The sequence below is a fragment of the Anarhichas minor genome, unplaced genomic scaffold (assembly GCF_050575085.1).
Source record: "Anarhichas minor isolate MPS153535 unplaced genomic scaffold, ASM5057508v1 ptg000079l, whole genome shotgun sequence".
Classification (NCBI taxonomy): Eukaryota; Metazoa; Chordata; class Actinopteri; order Perciformes; family Anarhichadidae; genus Anarhichas; species Anarhichas minor.
In genome coordinates, this window is record NW_027466525.1 from 53986 (window position 1) to 77325 (window position 23340).

At 41.2% G+C, this 23340-nt stretch overlaps 1 protein-coding gene across 1 annotated transcript in view; it reads left to right on the forward strand.

The window, feature by feature from the left end:
• Positions 1-312: 312 nt before the first annotated feature.
• Positions 313-23340, forward strand: part of cpne4a (copine IVa) — a 42702-nt gene continuing 19674 nt past the window's right edge. The window contains exons 1-8 of the mRNA XM_076081265.1: positions 313-483; positions 7749-7928; positions 10050-10121; positions 13198-13272; positions 13838-13921; positions 14793-14882; positions 17307-17405; positions 20509-20595. Coding sequence (XP_075937380.1) covers positions 313-483; positions 7749-7928; positions 10050-10121; positions 13198-13272; positions 13838-13921; positions 14793-14882; positions 17307-17405; positions 20509-20595 — 858 coding nt within the window. The remainder of the gene's footprint in view (positions 484-7748; positions 7929-10049; positions 10122-13197; positions 13273-13837; positions 13922-14792; positions 14883-17306; positions 17406-20508; positions 20596-23340) is intronic.

A 23340-nucleotide genomic window follows, 5' to 3' on the forward strand; every position in this document is an offset into this window, starting at 1 on the left:
AAATTTGGGCGATTGTGGCTCAGTTAGTACAGCGGGTCGTCCTTCAAATCAGAAGATCGGCAGTTCGATCGGCTTCCAAAAAATTGCTCATTTAGGTGTATGAACGTGTGTGAATGACGTGTCGAGTTAAAGCCCATTGTGTGCTAGAAAAGTGCTGTACAAGTACAAGTACAAGTACAAGTACAAGTACAAGTACCATTTACCATCCACGTAAAGAGTGGACGCATCCAATCTGACCAGTTAAAAGTGAGAACGTGGCAATGACCCTGCCCCCCCCCCCCCGTGTGCAGACTTCCTGTCCTGCCTCCAACCATGAGTGACATCTACGAGTCGGCGGCCAACTCTCTGGGTCTGTTCAGCAGTCCCTGTCTGACCAAAGTGGAGCTGAGGGTCACCTGCAAAGGGATCTCAGACCGGGACGCTCTGTCCAAACCAGACCCCTGCTTCGTCCTCAAGATGAAGTCCCACGGACAGTGGATGGAGGTATGTCGCCACAACAACCACGACACCGCCGCTGCTTTGTTGAACTTTATCTGATTTATTATGTTTTCTTTCTTCATAAAAACACAATTCAAACAAATCTAGCCATTATTGTTATTAATGAAGTATAATAATGTGCTTAGAGCTCGTGTTATGAAGGTAAACAGCTCATAGTTCATCTCTAATATCTATTTTATATTCATGTGAAAACATCTCCTTCAAACTACTGGATTCATTCAAGTTTATCACCAAAACTACATTTTACAGATGACATGTGAACACATCATAACGTTATAATGTACCTTCAGCTAGTACTCATGTTCACTGAGCAGAGCCTGAAGGCATCATCATGTAACTGAAGTGAACCTCCGTTGGTTAGCCGTTAGCGGTGCTGCTAACGTTACTAGCTCTCCTCCTGTTGGTTAGCCGTTAGCGGTGCTGCTAACGTTACTAGCTCTCCTCCTGTTGGTTAGCCGTTAGCGGTGCTGCTAACGTTACTAGCTCTCCTCCTGTTGGTTAGCCGTTAGCGGTGCTGCTAACGTTACTAGCTCTCCTCCTGTTGGTTAGCCGTTAGCGGTGCTGCTAACGTTACTAGCTCTCCTCCTGTTGGTTAGCCGTTAGCGGTGCTGCTAACGTTACTAGCTCTCCTCCTGTTGGTTAGCCGTTAGCGGTGCTGCTAACGTTACTAGCTCTCCTCCTGTTGGTTAGCCGTTAGCGGTGCTGCTAACGTTATTAGCTCTCCTCCTGTTGGTTAGCCGTTAGCGGTGCTGCTAACGTTACTAGCTCTCCTCCTGTTGGTTAGCCGTTAGCGGTGCTGCTAACGTTACTAGCTCTCCTCCTGTTGGTTAGCTGTTAGCGGTGCTGCTAACATTACTAGCTCTCCTCCTGTTGGTTAGCCGTTAGCGGTGCTGCTAACGTTACTAGCTCTCCTCCTGTTGGTTGTTTACAATGAAACACGATCAGAGATCAGAGACTAGAAACACATGTTCTTCTGAGTCAGTAACACTTTATTTACACTGATGGTTAACGATAAAACTTTATTTACACTGATGGTTAACGTTTAAACTGTGAGGGGGGTCAGTATAGATCGGGTATCGACAACGGTCCGTTATACTACTAATATATATATATTTATGTGTTCTTAGTATTTAATCTGAGATTTGTCAGAAAACCTAAAACCTTTAAGTGTCTTATCCAAAATCAGCTACCCATGTGGAGAACTTTATTTTAGATTCTAGAGGAGATCTCAAAGGTTCCAAAGATACCAAATATGTCTCCAAAATAAAACAGCAGACATGTTGAGTATTTATTTATGATGGTTAAAATATTTCAGGATTTTAAAACTGGCTGAAACGTTGATTTCAGAGTGTGTTAAATGTGCTGTTTTGTAGCTGGACCCTGGTGCCCTTCTCCTCTCACAGGTGATCTGTTTACTTCACTGACAGCGTGTAAAACACAGTGTTTTCTCCCTCTGAGCTGTTGTAATCAGCTGCTCGGCTTCATTAACAACACGACAGATGACGAAGGAGAAAAGAGACTCTGCTGGTTTGTGTTTGTGTCTGAGTTAATCTTTATCTCATCAACACTATTCTAACAGCGTCTTCTTCATTGGCTTTCCTTTAATGGCTGTAATTTACTTTACAGATTCATCTCGTGTTAACCCTCCAGCTTGTGTGATTTTAAAACGTTTCCTTCATCATCGTCTCCTCTTCTTCATCTAAATTAGGACCAACTTAGATGTTTTGTTTCCTTGTGGAATAATCGAGTAAACAGTCGATATCTGTGTCAACATCCTGGTTCCTCATCAGACGACCTCTGACGGCGCAATTAAAACCAAATCCTCGTTAGCTGCTGACAGTTATTGTCACATCAAAGAGAGTTTATTTTTCTCATCAGGAAACTGGTCTCAGGGGGAAACAGGAAGCTGTTGCGGACATTTTATCTTTAGAGGAGCTTTTGAGCCTCTTTTAGCTCCTCGTTTTGGTTTTACGGCACATTTACTTCCTGCTTCAGCAGCCAGAATATTTTAAAGAGGGTGAAACATTAGAAATTATGTACGTTTATTTATCTGCGTGCCTGTAAACCGTTGGTGTGATTTTAATTTGCTTAAAAATGTAATTAGTCAGATTGTCTTGTGGACGTTGTTATGGCCATAACTTTTGGACACAGGGAGAAATCGCCCCCCCTTTGCAGCCATGTGCTCTCAATCGCCTCCAAAACACAACAGCAGGTTTACGTAAAAATCAAATGGATTTATTATCCAAGAAGCATATAAACAGATACAAACAGTTACAAACCGAATCACACTACTGACAACAAAACAAACCTATATATAAAATGAAATGTGAGATCCAATCCGAGCCACCCAGGAGGCTGGTATGCCCTCCTCGGTGGCCAGCAGAAGATCTGAAATCCCGCAGAGCTTCAAACCCCTTGTCTCCGCAAAGTTGCATTCCTCGACGTGCAGGCAAGGAGAGAGACACAGAGATATTTTAGTTATTATTATAAACATTTAGTATTGCTATTATTCTTAATTATTATAGTAATTTGTGTACTTCAGTAACACCACTTCTGTAGTTATTGTAACCCAAACCACAATCTTTTCCTAAACCTAACCGTTTTGTTGTCTAAACTAAGTAGTTTAGTTGACTGAACCTAACTAAGTAGTTTAGTTGACTAAACCTGACTAAGTAGTTTAGTTGTCTAAACCTAACTAAGTAGTTTAGTTGTCTAAACCTAACTAAGTTGTTTAGTTGTCTAAACCTAACTAAGTAGTTTTGTTGACTAAACCTAACTAAGTAGTTTTATTGTCTAAACCTAACTAAGTAGTTTAGTTGTCTAAACCTAACTAAGTAGTTTTATTGTCTAAACCTAACTAAGTAGTTTAGTTGTCTAAACCTAACAAAGCTGTTTTATTGTCTAAACCTAACTAAGCAGTTTTATTGTCTAAACCTAACTAAGTAGTTTAGTTGTCTAAACCTAACTAAGTAGTTTAGTTGTCTAAACCTAACTAAGTAGTTTAGTTGTCTAAACCTAACTAAGCAGTTTTATTGTCTAAACCTAACTAAGCAGTTTTATTGTCTAAACCTAACTAAGCAGTTGTATTGTCTAAACCTAACTAAGTAGTTGTATTGTCTAAACCTAACTAAGTAGTTTTATTGTCTAAACCTAACTAAGTAGTTTAGTTGTCTAAACCTAACTAAGCAGTTTTATTGTCTAAACCTAACTAAGCAGTTGTATTGTCTAAACCTAACTAAGTAGTTTTATTGTCTAAACCTAACTAAGTAGTTTAGTTGTCTAAACCTAACTAAGCAGTTTTATTGTCTAAACCTAACTAAGTAGTTTAGTTGTCTAAACCTAACTAAGTAGTTTTGTTGTCTAAACCTAACTAAGTAGTTTTATTGTCTAAACCTAACTAAGTAGTTTAGTTGTCTAAACCTAACTAAGTAGTTTTGTTGACTAAACCTAACTAAGTAGTTTTATTGTCTAAACCTAACTAAGTAGTTTAGTTGTCTAAACCTAACTAAGTAGTTTAGTTGTCTAAACCTAACTAAGCAGTTTTATTGTCTAAACCTAACTAAGCAGTTTTATTGTCTAAACCTAACTAAGTAGTTTAGTTGTCTAAACCTAACTAAGTAGTTTTATTGTCAAAACCTAACTAAGTAGTTTTATTGTCTAAACCTAACTAAGTAGTTTAGTTGTCTAAACCTAACTAAGTAGTTTTATTGTCTAAACCTAACTAAGTAGTTTAGTTGTCTAAACCTAACTAAGTAGTTTAGTTGTCTAAACCTAACTAAGTAGTTTAGTTGTCTAAACCTAACTAAGCAGTTTAGTTGTCTAAACCTAACTAATCAGTTTTATTGTCTAAACCTAACTAAGTAGTTTAGTTGTCTAAACCTAACTAAGTAGTTTAGTTGTCTAAACCTAACTAAGTAGTTTAGTTGTCTAAACCTAACTAAGCAGTTTTATTGTCTAAACCTAACTAATCAGTTTTATTGTCTAAACCTAACTAAGTAGTTTAGTTGTCTAAACCTAACTAGTAGTTTCCTCTGAAGATGGAAGTTTATTTTGAAAAGACTGTATTCATGTAATGAGCAGAAATTGACACGTGTTGCACGAAAACGCCCGAATCGTGAGCAGTGACTTTCTGTAGGATACGATGCGAGCTGTTTTATGAAGATACGCTGCACCATGAACATCAAACCTTCCTTCATGTCTTTACTTAATGAGGTCACACTGAGAACGTGAAACCACTGTTAGTTTGAGATCATAAAAGCAGCAAATATGTCAATGGGATTTGTTACAAAACTCCACTGTCTCTTCTTCTTGAGTGTTTTTTCTGGTATTTATGAGTGTGTGTGTGTGTGTGTGTGTTGTGAAGCGGTCAGACCTGGTTTCTGTTGCCCCACTTAATGTTTCTCTCAAGTATTTTAAGAGATGCAGATGAACCTTCTTCTCTTCATTTTCTCCCTCGTTCTCTCTCCAGCTGTGGTCCCTTTTTTATTTTCCTCCCGTCCCACTTTCATCCTTCTTCTTCTCTTGTTTCTTTCTGTCGGCGAGTTCAGATGAGTTCTGTGTTTCTATCGTCAGCCTGAATGTGACGGGAGGTCAATGGTGATGCTTTAGGGGCGGGGCTACACAGTGATTGACAGGTCTCTACCGGAGACGTATACGGCGTCTCTACGTCACTCCTCCTCAGTCCAGATATGGTCACTTCCTGTTCACTGGTTAATAAAAAAACAACAACATGGCGACAGACAAACCAACGAGAGACGATGTCCAACATTACGAGTTGTTCAGGACTCGTCACACAAGGTTCAGGACTTGAGACTTGTCCCCGTCTCTGCCTGAATCACATTTGGGTTTTTGTTTGGACTTCTAATGAAACCAGACCTGAGAACAGTCTTGACATCAAGGCTGACCTTGATACAGAGAATCCTTTAAAACGTTCTCTCGGTTCTCTCTCCGGTTATAAATGTTCATTCTTATACTCATGAAACTGAACATCTGATTAAGGCCAGAAATAGTTCACGGTTAGGAAACGTCTCTGTGATTATAGTAATTCTTTCTTCATTAAAGAGCTCATTAGTGTCAGGAAACAAAAAATGAATATTCACACCTCATTGCAGATCTTCACACGACCCCCACAATGCTCTGCTCTCACTCACAGACAATACATACATACATATATATATATATATATATATATATATATATATATATATATATATATATATATATATATATGTATGTATGTATGTATGTACAGTATATATGTTCTTACATTGTATCTGTGGTGTCATTGCTTCATGAGAGAAGTTGTGAAAGTATTGAGAGAAGAGCAGAGTGTAAAATTCTCTGAGCCAATAAAAGGTCCGTTTAATGGACGCAGCTTGAAAACACTGATATCAAATATTGATCATTGAGCTTCCTGACGCCGTTTTCTCTCTGAGAGCCATTTGTGTGGGAAGGAAACAGGAAGTACACAGCGTGTTATCTTCAGAGAACGTGTGACATGTGAGCGTTGGAGTCTGACAGCCGGCCGGTTCGTCAGCAGCTTCACGGAGTTCTTTATGATCTTAAACGAGCTGTTTCCTCCTGATTCACTGTCGATGGTGTTGAAGTGAAGACGAGGCGGCAGGAAGCCGCTCGTCGTCTCCTCACTTCAGACTCGTTAAAACGCTGAAGTTCAGACCGACGTTGGACTCCAGGTTTCTCTACCATGAGACGACAAAACAGGAAGTGGTTCCTGTGAAAAGTAAAGATATAAGAGATGTTTGCACTTCATCAGCTCTCTAGTCTGCATCAACATCTGTTAGTGGATCTCTTTTATATGACAAATCCTGATTCACACCTCCAAGAAGGACTTGGTGGTGGATTTAAGGTGAAATTAATGCCAATAAAAATTCAATTAGGAGCCTTTTTGGTGGTGGAGACACAGATTAAATGCACCGAGCAACAGTCAGAGCAAGAGACGTAGTTTTAATCTCCAAACCGGTCTTCGACACCTCGTTGTGATTTTGTTCCTGAAATCCTAACTTTTGTCTCTTTGACGTAATGTTGTCCCCAAACGCTTTCGTACGTGATGAAAATGAATGTATTTCATTTTCATATTTAGTGTATTTACATTTTTCTATCATTTACAACAACTTCAGTTTATTTGTCCTCCACAATAACCTCATATTGAATATTTTAAACTGAACTAAAGTAAACTAAACTAAGCAGAGAGAGTTTGTGATGGTTCTCAGTGAGTTTCTACTTCACATCACAACCTGAACTCTGCAGGAGGACTTTCTGCTTTCAGCTTCTTCTTCTTCTTCTTCTTCTTCTTCTTCTTCTTCTTCTTCTTCTTCTTCTTCTTCTTCTTCTTCTTCACACACAAACAAACAAACGACAGGAAGTAGGAACCCTGAGGAAGACGTCCAGCAGGATCAGCAGGAGGACTAGCAGGACGTCACACTTCATGTTGGGAGACTTCTCTTTCTGCTGATTCAGAAAAACTTTTTAATGAACCAATTAAAGCGGCGTTACTGAAGCTGCTCTGGAGGAGCTCCAGCCTGAACGCCATCTGTCCGCTAACACTGAGGACAGGAGGCGTCTCTGGCTGTCGGACAGTCGTGTGAACGCAGAGCTGATTCAGATCTCTGTCTCCATTTTGTGAGCGGAAAATTTGGACTATTTTAGGTCTTGTTGGGTTCTTACCATAAACTATAAGAAGTGGACGTAGTCATGGTGACGTCATTGGTTTGTGGATGTTTTGAACCAGTGAACAGGAAGTGACCATATCTGGACTGAGGAGGAGTGACGTAGAGACGCCGTATACGTCTCTGGTAGAGACCTGTCAATCACCGTGTAGCCCCGCCCTAAAGCATCCCCTGCTTTATGGTCTGTTTGACTCTAAATGGACCATAATGTACTAAATGAACATCATGCTGTATTGAAGAAGACTTGAAACTAGAGATTGAGACCATAAACTCATGTTTACAATGTTTACTGAGGTAATAAATCAAGAGAGAAGTAGAGTCATTTTCTCATAGACTTCTATACAACCAGAGGAGTCGCCCCCTGGTGGACACTAGAGAGAATGCAGCTTTAACACATGAAGCTTTGACTTCACTTTAAAGAACCGGAGGTTGTCTCCTGGTTCTTACGTCCTCGTCATGTGCCATGCAAACAAACTCTTCATTTCGTCTTCTTTCTGTTTCCTCTTGAAGTATAAATGTTTCATCTGGTTGTTGTTTGTTTGTCCTCCTTTCTTCCTCCTGCAGGTGGACCGGACGGAGGTGATTCGCAGCTGCGTGAACCCGACCTACTCCAAGGTCTTCACGTTGGACTTTTATTTTGAAGAGGTGCAGCGACTGCGCCTCGAGCTCTACGACGTCAACAGCAGCCACAACGGCCTGAAGGAGGCTGACTTCCTGGGCTCAGTGGAGTGCACGCTGGGACAGGTGGGTCACCTGGACGGACCTCGGTACTGACTAAACTCAGGTGTTATGTTTCTCACATGACAGCAGTTAGATCGACCAATCGGCTTGCTTTGAGGCTCAGGTTTCTTTGACACGTGTGTGTGTGTGTGTGTGTTGGCTCCATCGTAATAGACTTAGTTAGGTTCAGAAATAGATCAACGTTTGGGTTAAAATAACCACTGAAGTACAGAAGTTACGTGACAAGTAGATCCTGGAGGAAGGAGCATTTCTCTGTTTGTTTTGGTGGCCTCTATACTTCCTCTTTAATGAATACGTTGACTACTAACTGGGATATCTACCAACTGTATAATAACAGCCGAGTGAAAACAAGCACATTCTGCTCAAATATAATTTAACACTCTTCATTTAATGTAAAGTTATTTTGCTCAGACTCAACAGATATCTCAGGAAGTGAATCGACTGCTTGAACAAGTTCAAAAATAAACGAGTGTCACAAAACTGAAGAGTGTGACTGAGATCTGTCAGAGGAAGACTCCACAGTGTGTGTGTGTGTGTGTGTGCTACAGGTAAACATCAGGAAGCTGTCAATCATCTCGCTCACCTGAGCTAAAAGTCTAAATGGTTGTTTTTGTTTGTGACCCTGAGAAACTCTCCGAGCTTCTTCTAATTAGCTGAAACTTCACAAACTGTAACCAAGAAAATATGAATAAAATATTATTTTTTTAATTTTCTGTCTTCTCTTCAGTTGCTGAAAAGCCAGTTCTAGAAAATATTGATGTTTAATATTTTTGGCCAGACAGAGTGTTTTGAAGAACATGAGAAACAGCGTTAGAGGCTGAAAGCAGCAGAGATAATAAGCTGAAAATACTCTCCTGACAGCTCGTGTAGATTATTATCGTCGTTGTCACCGCAGCTCTCAGATAAACGGCTGATATTCACACTCACAACGTTCACAACAAAGATGAAGACAACAAAGTGACAGAATACAATTATTATTCTTTCACCCGCAGCACAAAATGTGTTTCAAGCCGTCTTGAGCTTCTTAAATGGGTGTTTTTTTCCTGATGGAGTTTTGGCGGAAACACATAATTGAGTCTCATTTACATTTGCCAAGAGAGAGGAAATGACTGAACGTGGTTTGGACTAATTAATAAGCTGCTTTAGTATTCATATTTTATTCTGCACCAGGTCAAGGACGAAGTGTTGCTGTAGAGAAAATGAACTTAATCACCTCAGAGACCAGTGTGGTTTTATTTTAAATATTTATTAGTATCTTATCAGATCTCATATTTAGACTAAAATCAGGAACATTTTGGTCCTTCTCTTCCTGTTTGTGTCTCTAAGTTACAAGCCCATCAAACAAAGATGGATTAATCCTCCAGCAGACAGCAGTTTATTAGACTTTTCCGTGTTTTTTTTTACCTAAACGACGATCTTTTCCTGATTCTAGGTAGTTTTGTTGCCTAACCTTAACTGAGTTTCCGGTGAAGTGTATTTTGAAAGGACCTTATTCATGTAACGAGTGAACACTGACAGGTGTTGCTGGACTTTCGTAGGAAAACACACCAAAAATGAAGAGTAACTTTTGGCTTCTTCAGGTACATAAAGTCTCTCTCCAGAGAGGGGTTTGGTTTGCAGGAAACATGGCCGACTGTATGTATGAATTCTAAGCTAACGAAAATGTTTCTTAGTTTTAGGTGATTTTAAACTAATGAAAACAAAGTTATGAATATTCATTGTATTCTCAAACAACAGTTCGTATTATATCACACTGGGGGACACTCTTAACCTCAACATGCAGAGCTTTTTTTTTGGAGAGTTGGGAAAAGCCTCCTCGTCTTGGTCTCTGCCAGCTCCAGATGGCTGACGGAGCAACGGAGGTTTCTGCTAACAAGGCCTGGAAGAGGAAGTCGGGAACCCTCAGAAAAAAAACCCGCTGCTTCTTTTCTGACAGGGCAGGTTGTTTCATAGCGCCTCAGCACATTAAAGGTTACAACTTTTTCAAGCAGAACAAAATGATGCATTAACAGTCACTTTTAGACATTAAGGTCAGGCTGTTCTCATGACGCGTGTGTAGCTATAGCAACAAAAATCATTATGAAATACTAATATAGTATATTAACCTGGATTGTGTGTGTGCAGATCATCTCTCAGAGGAATGTGTGCAAAGCTCTGCTCAGACCAGGAGGCAACGTGGGGAAAGCCATCATCACGGTGAGCTTCATTGTGTTCATTGTAACTGCTTCATTGTAACTGTTTCATCGTAACTGCTTCATGTAACAGTTTCATTGTGAAGCACGTGAAGCTAGGAAAACACATCTCAGCCCCCCGGACCATCAGCACCGGTTCCCCCCAAGGCTGCGTTCTTTCCCCTCTGCTCTTCTCCCTGTACACCAACAGCTGCACCTCCAGTCACCAGTCCGTCAAGCTCCTGAAGTTCGCGGATGACACCACCCTCATTGGACTCATCTCTGGTGGGGACGAGTCCCCCTACAGGTGGGAGACTGACCATCCGGTGACCTGGTGCGGTCTGAACAATCTAGAGCTCAACGCTCTAAAGACAGTGGAGATGGTTGTGGATTTCAGGAAGACCGTATCCCCACCAGCCCCCATCAACCTGTGTGACTCCCCCGTCGACGTGGTGGAGTCCTTCCGTTTCCTGGGCTCCATCATAACCCAGGACCTCAAGTGGGAGCTGAACATCAGCTCCATCACAAAGAAGGCTCAGCAGAGGATGTACTTCCTGAGGCAGCTGAAGGAATTCAACCTGCCAAAGACAATGATGGTGCACTTCTACACAGCTATCATTGAGTCCATCCTATCATTGAGTCATTGCTCCTCCATCACGGTCTGGTACGCTGCAGCCACGGCCAAGGACAAGGGCAGACTGCAGCGTATCATTCGCTCTGTCGAGAGGGTGATTGGCTGCAATCTGCCGTCCCTCCAGGACTTGTTCACTTCAAGAACCCTGAAGCGAGCAAGAAGGATTGTAGCCGACCCCTCTCACCCTGGACACAAACTGTTCGTGCCCCTTCCATCTGGTAGGAGGCTGAGGTCCATCAGGACCAAGACCTCACGACACATGAACAGCTTCTTCCCGTCCACAGTCTGGCTCATTAACAGAGCCCGGGACCCCCTGACTCTGTCATCCCCAGGACAATTTCCTTTACTCCCCTGCACATCCCTTCATATTTAAATACACTTGTCACTTTTACATTACACTTGTTTACAGTCCTGTTATCTGTTTGTTGTGCACTTTATTTTATATTCTTTTAAATTCTATTGTACATTTTAATATGTTTCTATTTCTTGCACTGTTGATTGTTGTTTATTGTTTAATGTTATTGTCTAATGTTATGCACCACCTGCGATGACAAATTCCTTGTATGTTACATACATTGGCAATAAACGGTTCTGATTCTGATTGTAAGTTTCATCGTAACTGCTTCATCGTAACTGCTTCATTGTAACAGCTTCATTGTAACAGTTTCATTGTAACAGTTTCATCGTAACTGCTTCATCGTAACTGCTTCATCGTAACAGTTTCATCGTAACAGTTTCATCGTAACAGCTTCACCGTAACAGCTTCATCGTAACAGCTTCATCGTAACTGTTTCATCGTAACTGCTTCATGGTAACAGTTTCTTGTAACAGTTTCATGGTAACTGCTTCATTGTAACAGCTTCATTGTAACAGTTTCATGGTAACTGCTTCATCGTAACTGCTTCATCGTAACAGTTTCTTGTAACAGTTTCATCGTAACAGCTTCATCGTAACAGCTTCATCGTAACAGTTTCATCGTAACAGCTTCATCGTAACTGCTTCATCGTAACAGCTTCATCGTAACTGCTTCATCGTAACAGTTTCATGGTAACAGTTTCATCGTAACAGCTTCATCGTAACAGTTTCATGGTAACTGCTTCATGGTAACAGTTTCACCGTAACAGCTTCATCGTAACAGTTTCATGGTAACAGCTTCATCGTAACAGCTTCATCGTAACTGCTTCATTGTAACTGCTTCATCATAACTTTAATCAACTAACAACTATAAATTTCTCTTTCTTCTTTCTCTTCATTCCTTCTCTATCCCTCATTCTTTCGTCTTCTTCCCCTCTTCCCAAAGTTGAAATCAACCGAGGTCTCAGTTTTAAACCAGTGGTGTGACTCAGTTCCATATTGTTGTCGGGTGGACCCGACAACTTACTTTTGATCTTCTCCTTCCGCCTTCCTTCCTCCTTTCTTCATTTAATTTATTCATTTGTTTTTTCTCTCTCCATCTCTTCTTATCATCGCACATCCTTCCTTCTTTCTCTCCTTTCTTTTATCTTTTCTCCCTCCTTTCCTCTCTCTTCCTTTCCCTTTTCCATTAATCGTTCTTTCCTCCCCTCTTCCTTCCTTTCCTTAGCCCTACTTTCTGTCTTTTCTTTCTTCCTCTCTTTCTTTCATGTTGAAGGTCGTTGTTTTTCACATCACTGAACTTCAAACAGTCTGAGGGTTGAAACAACAGACCTCAGATCAGTTAAAGTCAGATACAGAAGGAGACATGAACTTAGTTCTGATCCTGGTTCAGCTGAACTACAAACAGATCCTGAACCAGCTGCAGCTTGTTGTTTAAGATAAAAGGTTACAGATCTGAGATCAGAGAGTGAGGAAGACTTCAGAAGTGATTGTAAACTTTTATCTCTTTCCTTCTTTCTTCCTCTCTTGTTCATTTGTTACATCTCTCATTTCCTTATTTGTTTACTTCCACATTCCTTCCCTTCTATCATTCTTATATCTTTTTTTGGGGCCATCCTTTCTTTGTTTCTTACTTCTTTCATTCGTGCCGTACTTTCACTTCTCCATATTTCTTCCTTTCCTCCTTCTCTCCTTCCTTCTCCCCTTCAGTCATTTCTTGTCGCAGCAGATTTGTCTTCCTGTATAATTCAATATGTTTTCTCTCCCTCAGCTCTTTTTATGTCTGTTTACATGATGACATGAACACAAACTGAATATATCTTCAGTCATTTTTCTGCACCTTTAAAGTGAAAACCCGTCATATGAAAACCTGCAGGCTGATCTGTTGTTGATCTGAATATTATTCTGTTTTCTGTAACATGTCGTCCATCATCTGTCATGTCGCTGTCTGATGTTAATGTGTTGACCCTTCAGGGGAAAACAGAAGAAGAAGAAGCTGATTATAAGGATTTAATCTCATCGCTGTTTCATCACATTTCATTTGCTCTTAGTTTACTTTCGTTAATAAAATCAGACGAGTCTTAATTATAAAATGTTCTCGTGTTGTCTGCAGATCACAGCAGAGGAGCTGACGGGGAACGACGACTACATCGAGCTCTCGTTCAGCGCCAGAAAACTGGACGACAAGGTCTCATTTGTTATCTTTGTGTCTCTTTGTGGTCAATATGTGTTTTTGTTGTGGTTCACTGTATCTTTGTAGTTATTTCGTGTCTCTTTGTTGTTGTTTTTGTCTCTTTGTAGTCAACGTGTCACTTTGTAGCTGATGAAATATAAATGTGATAAATGCTTTATAGTTGTTTCATGTATCTTTCTAATTGTATTTGTAGCTGTTCAATGTATCTTTGTAATAATTCTATCTCTTTGTAGTTGCTCTGTGTCTCTTTGTTGTTGTTTTCTGTCTCTTTGTAGTATTCAACAATTTCAGACTATTTAAATATTGCAGACTTCACCAGAGATGAGTCTGTGCTCTGCCTGAGTTGAAGCTCTTTGTGGTCAGACGTTCCTCAGACAGCCGGACAGTCAAACTATGTAACCTGCTGTCCAACAAAGATTCTTCTCCTCTCCTCTAACCTTTCACATTGTGCAGAAATGTAGAAGGAACATTTCATCACCTCACATGTCCAGAACATCTGTAGCTAAACAACAGCTAGAACATAATAAAAGCTACTGTACTGCTCCGTGTTTGTTTGCAGGACTTCTTCAGTAAATCCGACCCGTTCCTGGAGATCTACCGAGTGAACGACGACGCCACGATGCAGCTCGTCTACAGAACGGAGGTACAAACACACACATAATACACGTTATACACAAAACATAGATTATACACTACTATGAGCTCAAACCACATCCCCACCTCTCTGAGCATGTAACGTCTTGTTTGTGTTGTCGGCTGATCAATAACGATCCAGTACGATGCATCTGTCACCTGTTAGCTTACGTGCTACAATAACCGCTACGTCATAGCTGCTTCTGGATTCATCTTACCACTAGAGGCCATGTTTCTGTTAAACTACCTGCTAGTTTAATGTCAGGCAATGCAGAGAAAGTGAGCAAGTTCTTGTGAAATGACATGAAATCATGTAACTGCAGTTAAACTTACTAAACAACCAAACATAATTCAACTAAACAAATGATTATTAAAAAGAAAAAAGCAATCTTAATATACCAAACAAACAATCTAACCTAAACAAGCAAACATCTAGAAAAATTAAATAATACTACTTATGAATAAAATAACTAAATACTCCTCATTCATCGTTTCCTACAAAAGTTAAGCAACACGGGTCAATTTATTTTATTCTTTTCAGAATATATTTCCATCTTCACAAGAAACAACTTAGTTAGGTTTAGAAACAGATTGTATCAGACTGTTGTGTTCTTTATACTTCCTGGTTCATGATCACATGGATCATATGAAGTCATTTTCTGCTTGTTATGAGCGGTGAACGCTGGATGAACAGCCTCTACTCTGAGTGTTGTTATTCCATCTTTCATCAAAGACAGTCAGCTTCTCTTTCATTCTGCTGCAGCGAGCTGTTTGGACGCAACAAAGACTCGTGAACACGACTATGATTATCTCTGAGAGACGCTCGGCCATCTTTGTAAATCGTTTTTTTAACAACTTCTCGTCTCCTCCGTGTCTCTCAGACGGTGATGAATAATCTGAACCCGGTGTGGAAAACCTTCAAAGTGTCTCTCAACTCGCTCTGCAGCGGAGACCACGAACGCAAGCTGCAGGTACACACACACACGCACACGCACACACACTTCTAAACAGAAGCTGACGGATCACAAAGGTGATCAGGTTTACCACAAATCCTGTGACAGGAAGTAGATTAAAGTGAAGTCAAAGCTTCATGTGTTAAAGCTGCATTATCTCTAGTGTCCAGCAGGGGGCGACTCCTCTGGTTGTATAGAAGTCTATGAGAAAATGACTCTACTTCTCTCTTGATTTATTACCTCAGTAAACATTGTAAACATGAGTTTATGGTCTCAATCTCTAGTTTCAAGTCTTCTTCAATACAGCATGATGTTCATTTAGTACATTATGGTCCATTTAGAGTCAAACAGACCATAAAGCAGGGGATGCTTTAGGGCGGGGCTACACGGTGATTGACAGGTCTCTACCAGAGACGTATATAACGTCTCTACGTCACTCCTCCTCAGTCCAGATATGGTCACTTCCTGTTCACTGGTTGCAAATAAACAAGATGGCGACGGACAAAACGCCGAACTAGAGGCTTCATAAAACAATGGGTGATGTCATGACTACGTCCACTTCTTAAACACAGTCTATAATCTCGCTCCTTGTCCTCAGATGTCTGCACCTCGCTGAGAGTCTCTTCTCTAAATTTAGAAATCTGAAGCAGGAGATGTCAGACTTCTGGAGCTTCTTCAGGTTTTTCTCTGTGGAAACAAGCCAAGCTGCTAATTTACTCTAAAGTCTTTCCCTCCGAGCTGAAAGAATGAAGCTGTGAGTGTGACGGCTCATTAGAAGTCTCTGTGGGGTTCCTCTCAGGTAGACAACTAGAACGCTTTCTCTCTCTTAAGAAGGAAGAAGGAGGAGGAGAATAAGGAGGCAGCCAGGGGCCATCATGGATGCTGCTGTAATGTTCACCTTAATGACGACACACACACACACACACACACACACACACACAGTTACGACCATCACTCACATTAATATATTCATAGAATAACACACGCATGCATAAACACACACACACTAATAACTACACACACTCTTCCAGGCCGTCTCTAATTGGCTCACTCGCCCACTTGACTCCTGTTGACCTTAACAAGAGAGAGAGACAACGTTTACACCTTCATCATCCTGTCTTCTTCTTCTTCTCTCAGTCTGTCGTAATTTGTTTCATGAGCGTGTAAAAACATTCAATAACTGAACCAACATGAATGAGAAGGAGTTACAGAGAAACAAGTAAATAACTCGCACCTTCGCCTCGCCACGAGTCTTCTTCACCAGAAGTCAATACACGTGTGTATACTGTTGCATTGTGGGCAATGTAGGCTCTTAAGAAGAGAAAGAATTGGTGGATTTGTGGAATAAAATAGATATCGACATAGATTTATAAAGAGACAAATATAAATCCGTTATGAGTCTGACAGCGTTCTAGAGATGATGATGATGATGAAACTGTGGAGAACTTAAATGTTCTTTAAAGTTGTTGTAGCGCCGCCTACAGGTCACATGGGACAGCAGTCTACTGCTCCACAAAGCATTCATTACATTACAGTCATTTACACACTGTTAACCAAAGCGACGTACAGTTCAGAGTCCACCACAGGGAGCAGGGTTTGGGGTTGAGTGCCATGCTCAAGGACACATCGACATGCGACTAGCGGAGCCGGAGATCGAACCACCGACCCTCTGATTGAAGAACGGCCCTGCTCTCCACTTAGCCACAGGAATATAAAGGAGAAATATTTACATATTGGGTTTCATGACGCACGCACACACACACGCGCACGCACACACACGCACACGCACACACACACACACGCACACACACACACACACACACACACACACAGTAAATGGCCCACTTGCTCACTAAAACTAAATAAATATAAAACCACCAGACTGAAATGACAACTGGAGCACGAGTGTTAGTGTGTGTGTGTGTGTTCTGTAAATTCATGAGATGGAGATCTTGTCCTCTCTCGCTGTGAGACCATCAGCGTTCTTCTTCACCTCCTCCGATCTATTTTTCATGAACTGTCCTGGATTCAGAGCTCTCGTCTGATTTATTCGTGGAACCAGTGGAACCAGTGGAACTGGTTCCACTGGGAGGACGTCACGGTGTGGACGGAGGGTCCAGCAGCACCTCTATCACAGCGTCTCTACACGTATCCACATAAGCTAATAATCTAGGTTTTTAGGTTTTACGTTATAAAGACAGAAGATTCAGAAGAAGAAGCACAAACGTTTCCTCCAGTATTCTGTATAACGAGCGTCTTCATCACCGGATGAATGTGCCTGAATGATGATTACTTAAAACTCAGAGTGTGACGATCACGTTCAGACATGATAACAGAGGGACATCTCTCCTCTGATGATTCAGACGTGTTCCATGTTTTTGTTTCTCATCCGTTCATAACTCAGCTGTCCACTGAGCTGTCTCTGTTTTTTTGTCCACTCAGTGCACCGTGTGGGACTGGGACTCGAACGGGAAGCACGACTACATCGGTGAGTTCGAGGCCTCGTTCAAAGAGATGAGAGGAGCCATCGATGGACGACAGGTAGGAGACAAAGACGTTAAGGTTTCATTCACATATGTCCAGTCATCAACCTCTCAAACGTCTCACTGAGAGACAATGAGATGAGACATCCAGTAGAACTTTGGCTTGGCGACGGCCAAAATAACAAACTGGAGCCTTCAAAACATCCACAAACCAATCTGTGACGTCACGACGACTACGTCCACTTCAGTCTGTGGTACCAACATGTAACAGTGCCCTCTAGGGAGCGAGATCTAGGGAACAAGCAGGGAACAAGCAGCCCATGTGACCCCAAATGTATTTAAATTGCGAACACAAAGACGATGAACATGGTCAATAATCTAAAGCATGTTAGCATCGTCACTGCGAGCACGTCGTCATGCTAGCGTTAGCATGACTCACAGAGCTGCGAGCACGTCGTCATGCTAGCGTTAGCATGACTCACAGAGCTGCTAGCACGTCGTCATGCTAGCGTTAGCATGACTCACAGAGCTGCGAGCACGTCGTCATGCTAGCGTTAGCATGACTCACAGAGCTGCTAGCACGGCTGCAGAGTTCTTTGGCAAAGAAAACAACTCGGAGCCAAAACATCTGCAGCTGAAACCCATCTCACCACAGTGACCATTTGACTGACATTAGCTTCCGCTTAGCCGCGTTGCTAAAGTGGCTGCAAACCACAGTTAGCAGCAGACGTTAGCCCCGGGAGGTTTAAGAGGAAATGACCTGATCTCCATCAGGTTCCTGCAGCTCCAGGATTTCCGTGAAAGCTCCAAGCAGCAGCGTGACCGCCCTTTGAAAACGCACCTTCGGGGGCCGCACAGTTTATGTCGACAGACGGTGTAATTAGCCGGGACGGAGGAGATGGAGGCCGAGCTAATGAAGACGCAGTTTGCTGAGACGGCTGTTGGACAGACATTTGGCAGACGCTAATTAAAGCGCTCCGTTAACGGCGCTCTGTTTCCACATGCTCAGGTTGAGTGTTTTTTTCTCTCTGCAAACTGCCTGAAGATGACAACACACGGCTGAAAACACACTAACGATGTGCGACTCCCTCTCAGCTGTCTCATTATCAGTGACGAGGACACGAATAGTTTCACTGTAATGATCCTCTTTGACTGATGACACGACGCCACCGTTTTCATTAACTCGTCCTCCTTCACTTCTCATTTAAAGAGAATCCCTCTTCTGAGGCTGAAAACAGTCAAACATGAAGCGCTGCAGGTGTTGAATGCATCGTATAGTTTACTGTCGCCTGGGTTCAGGACAAAGTTATTGATCGTCTCATCTTTCACTATCACCTCAGACTGTGGCTGTGAATGATCAACAAATCTCATGATCAGATTCAAACCAACAGCGTGTTAACTCATCATGTTAGTCATGCCCAGTGTCTACTCAAGGTGTCAGGACCACAAGACATTGAGTTGTTGGCCAGAGATCGGCGAGTGTTGCCTTTCTGTCTCCAGGGGTTATTAAAAGGTTGTTTGTTTGTTGAAGTTTGGTGATTTTTGCCGGGTTTGGACCGCACAAGATTTCTGTCTGTTCAGATGGCGACAATCAAAAATCAATATGGTGAAGGAAAGAAACCAAGATGGAGACGGTCAAAAACCAAGATGGTTGAAGGAACGAAACTAAAATGGGGATGGCTATAAAACCAAGATGGCTACGGCCAAAATGCTGAACTGTTGGCTTCAAAACATCAGTCCACAAACAATTGTCTGGCGTCACAGCGTCTTCGTCCACTTCTTACATTCAGTCTGCTCTGAACATGTGATTGGTCAGAGATGCAGTCACCTCCAACAACCCTGAAACAGGAAGCCGTTTCATCGCTGCCGTCATCCAACAGGAGGACAAACAATGTGAGCAGTCAGTCGAGTCCCATCGGGGAACCCTTCCTCCCCTCCCCCACCTCTTCTTCTCCTTCTGTTCAGGTTTTATTTATTGGCCTCCTTCCTCAGCCGACAGTCGGCTCCCGACCCGAAGCCTCCAGGGAGCTCTCGGTTCACCCCCCCCCTCCATCCATCTATGCGGACACAAATAGAGTCTGAACCGCCGTGTGCCGCCTGGTTTTCCCGCGGTCACGTTGTAATAGAGTCAGAGTGAATCCTCGGAGGCACTTATTATTATTGTGCATTTCGTTTCTTTCTTGGCTAACTAATTACACTCAGAACATCAGTGTAGGGACAGAAAGCGAGTCTGTAAGCGTTCTGATAAACAAACATCTTCCATCAATACAACGCGTGTTATTAAAGTCATCATCAACACTATCGTCTGTACCTCTGAGGACTCAGTTATGTTGTTGATATGATCTTTTTTATGACTGAATTATCATCTCAATGATCAGCTTCACCTGCAGCGGATAAATCTGATCAGAGATTAGCTGCTGGATGCTTTTATTTTGAAAATTAGCTGAGACATCTGTTTCCTGTCATAAGCATCAACATCTAACAGATGTTAGTCTGCTTCTCCGCCAAACCCTGTTGGAAATATGACATTCCTTCATGATGTGACAACACAACGTTTAAGGTTCATTTAGTTTCAGGTAAAAATAAACTACTTCATTCAAGTTAAAATATCCACTTCATGAAGGTTTGGTAAGTTTATTGTTAAACACATTTCATACACAATTCAACGTGTTGCATAATGCATTAAAAACTAAATGAATGAATAAAAACATATACATGAAAACATTAAAATGTAAATAGAATCCTTTTCAAAGGAAATAAAACGTCATGAATAGAGAAGTGGAATGAGTCATAAAGAGTTAAAAATATAAATAATATTTTTTAAATAATAATAAAAAATGACTCGAACACTTTAAATGCTACTTGTAGTCGTTTTCATTAAGTCGTGGTTAAAGTTAAATGTTTATGCTGTTTTCTGATGAACAGATTTTTATTTCCTGTTCAAATACTTGTATTAATTACTTTAATATTCCTTTATGCATGAAGCTTTTATTGTTTTAGAAATGGCTGTTCTGTGATTTCTTCTTGTTATTGTGTGAGTGTCGCTCACGTATGTGATGTCCGGAGGTTTTTGTATTGTTCTTAATTGCTTTTTAAAATTTGTATTTATGTTTATATATATGAAAATAACTCGCTATAATAATGACTGTGTGTGTTTTCAGGTGCAGTGGCCGTGCTTGAATCCCAAATACACAGTCAAGAAGAAGAACTACAGGAACTCTGGGATCGTCATTCTGAACCAGTGCAAGGTGACCGACCGACTTATTAAAGCACCTTATTTCTGTCCCTCGCGGTGTGTTCATGTGCTGCTGGGAAATGTGACATGCGAGGGTTTCGTTTGGCTCATTAACAGCACAGTTAACCCCGCGGAGGCCAACTACAGGAAGTAAAGAATATTGTTTGTAGTCCTGTGATTCTTTCATGGACCACGTTTCCACCAATTTCATGAAATAGACCAGAAGTTGTTCTGTAATCCTGAAGAACAAATTGAAGAACATAACCTGCTTGGTGGAGGTTATGACAAACTAACATTCGTTCAGATAAAAAACTCAATTTTAACAGTAAAACAGTTTAGCAACGTCAGCACGTAACAGAGAGGTGTTCATTAAAAAACCCCAAATATTCCACATGGAGTACCACACGGCTCTGACCTGAGTCCACTGTACTATATGGAATATTAATATTCCACCACTACGGATCACGATCCATAAGCACAGCATTGATCTCCACCTCTATGCAGACGACACGCCGCTCTATGTCGCTGTTGATTCTTCACATTATCTGCTATTTAAACTAATAACAGAGAATAAAGACAGGTCATGAATCAGACTTCATAAAGATGACGGTCCTCCACCTAATTACAGCTCAAATGTATTATATGGTCCTGTAAGTAACTCATTATTATTATTATTTATTTAAAACACTATATTAATAGCAATATTATTAAATTATTCTGAAACTGCGACATTACATCAATAACAGTTTTTCTTGGCATATAGCAGACATAACGCTGGTGTCATTCAACGGTAACTTGGATATATTCAGTTTACATGGATTTCTAAATATAATATTTCAAACCGACAGAAAAGTACAACACGTCATCATGACTGCTTGTTTGTGTGAGAGAGTGAGTTAAAACAGCGATGTCTCACTCTCTGCTGCTGTAACTTTACTTTATTACTCCACAGAGGGAGGAGTGTTTTCAGTCCTGAGACGATTCATAAATACAAAGCTGACAGATATCAACATCTATACCGTCATCTATTGCTCTTTGTTCTCAACACGCTGTCAGTGCTAAAGAAACACAACACAGTGGGATCAGCATACGTCATGTGATCTAATGAAGATGATTGCATTCATCATCATATTCAGAGACTAATGAAGACACAAACACTAGTCACGCTTTCTTTTCTCCTTTAATGGAGATGTTTGCTGGCAAAGGTCAAAACCAGGAAGTCAGAGTCTGAACCAGTAGACCTAAATCTAAAAGGATGGATTCAAAGATTCATGAGTCCAAGAAGGAAACACGTGACAGATGGTAGACAAGCAAAGACATGAGACAACAAGCTGCTCTAAGTGCTGCAGGGCTGACGAGGGAACGAGGCTCAGGTGGGAGGAAGGAGGTCATCAGGTGGACAGGTAACGCAGACATGTGGCTGGAGGCGGGGCCAGAGAGACGTCACTTTAATTTAATATAACTTTATTAATCCACGAAGGCAATTAGATTTTGGGCAGAAGTGAAAAGCAGAGAAAACAGAGAGACAAGTAGAAGTGAAGAGCTGTTTAAGACTCTGATGAGCTGCAGTAAAGACGATTAAAGAACAAACTGAGGCTCTAGAATCAGTGTTGGTGTCAGAGACGACCTGTCAATCAACGTAGCCTCATACAACTCATACATCTTAAAATAAGTTACTCCTCATATTTATCTTGTGTTTTGATGCTAAAGTCCAGCAACAACTGTCAATTTCTGCTCCTTACATGAAATCTTTTCACAGGAAACAACTTAGTTAAGTTAAAGAGAAGATCTTGAGAAACTGAGTTAACTTCAGGAAACGTGCAGCTCAGGTTCACTCAACACAACCACAGAAACGCTGCATTCCTGTTCAACTCTTTTAGATCTCATCCCATTATTGTTTTTTAATATTTTCTCCCAGGTTTAGGACATTAAAACTGGATTTCTCAGTAGAGATGAATGTTTTTCGGAGGCTCGTCTGAGTGACACACTGAGCCTATCATGCAGCCCGACTAACCGACATTTAGACAGTGAACGAGGGAGTCGGGGGAATCCTGCCGCCCGATCCAGAGCCAGATAACATTCAGCCTGATGACACTCGACACGCTTCAAAAGAAGGCTCATTAACACTCGATGGACGAGGAGCCGGAGGAAAGGAAATGAAAAGCAAATGTTTTGTAAGAGCAGGAGGAGTTATCGTTGAGATCAGGTTCCTCCGTAGGGATCCTCTCTGATCTCATTCTGCCACACTCAGGAAGACCACAGCCCAAGATACAAGTTCACCTTTAAATTCATTTAAATTCAACCTTTACTCATCCACAACAATCCCATCGACAATTTGAATATGTTTTATTAGAAAAATATTTATATAAAAGAGACGACGGACTTAAAACAAACTGCATCAATCAATGAATTCAATGGAAGGACTTGTTTATTCAGAGCTCAAATGATCCTTCATCCTTTCTAATGATCTTGATTGCTTATGAAATGAGAGCCTCAGGGTGAGGTGGACTAACCAGGACCATGAAACTGATCCTCATCAGTATGAACAATCACCAAAACTGCACCGTTTATCAGCCAGAAGCTGTAAACGCCGACATTATCGTGAGATTTTCATCTTTCCGACGGTCCTAAAACACATCGTGTGTGACCAACGCTTCCATCAGAAAAATCAACCAAAACGAAGCTTAAACTTATATTTCATCAAAACATTTTATTCTTCATGTTCTCATTATAAATCTCTCCTCTAATAAAGAGTTCA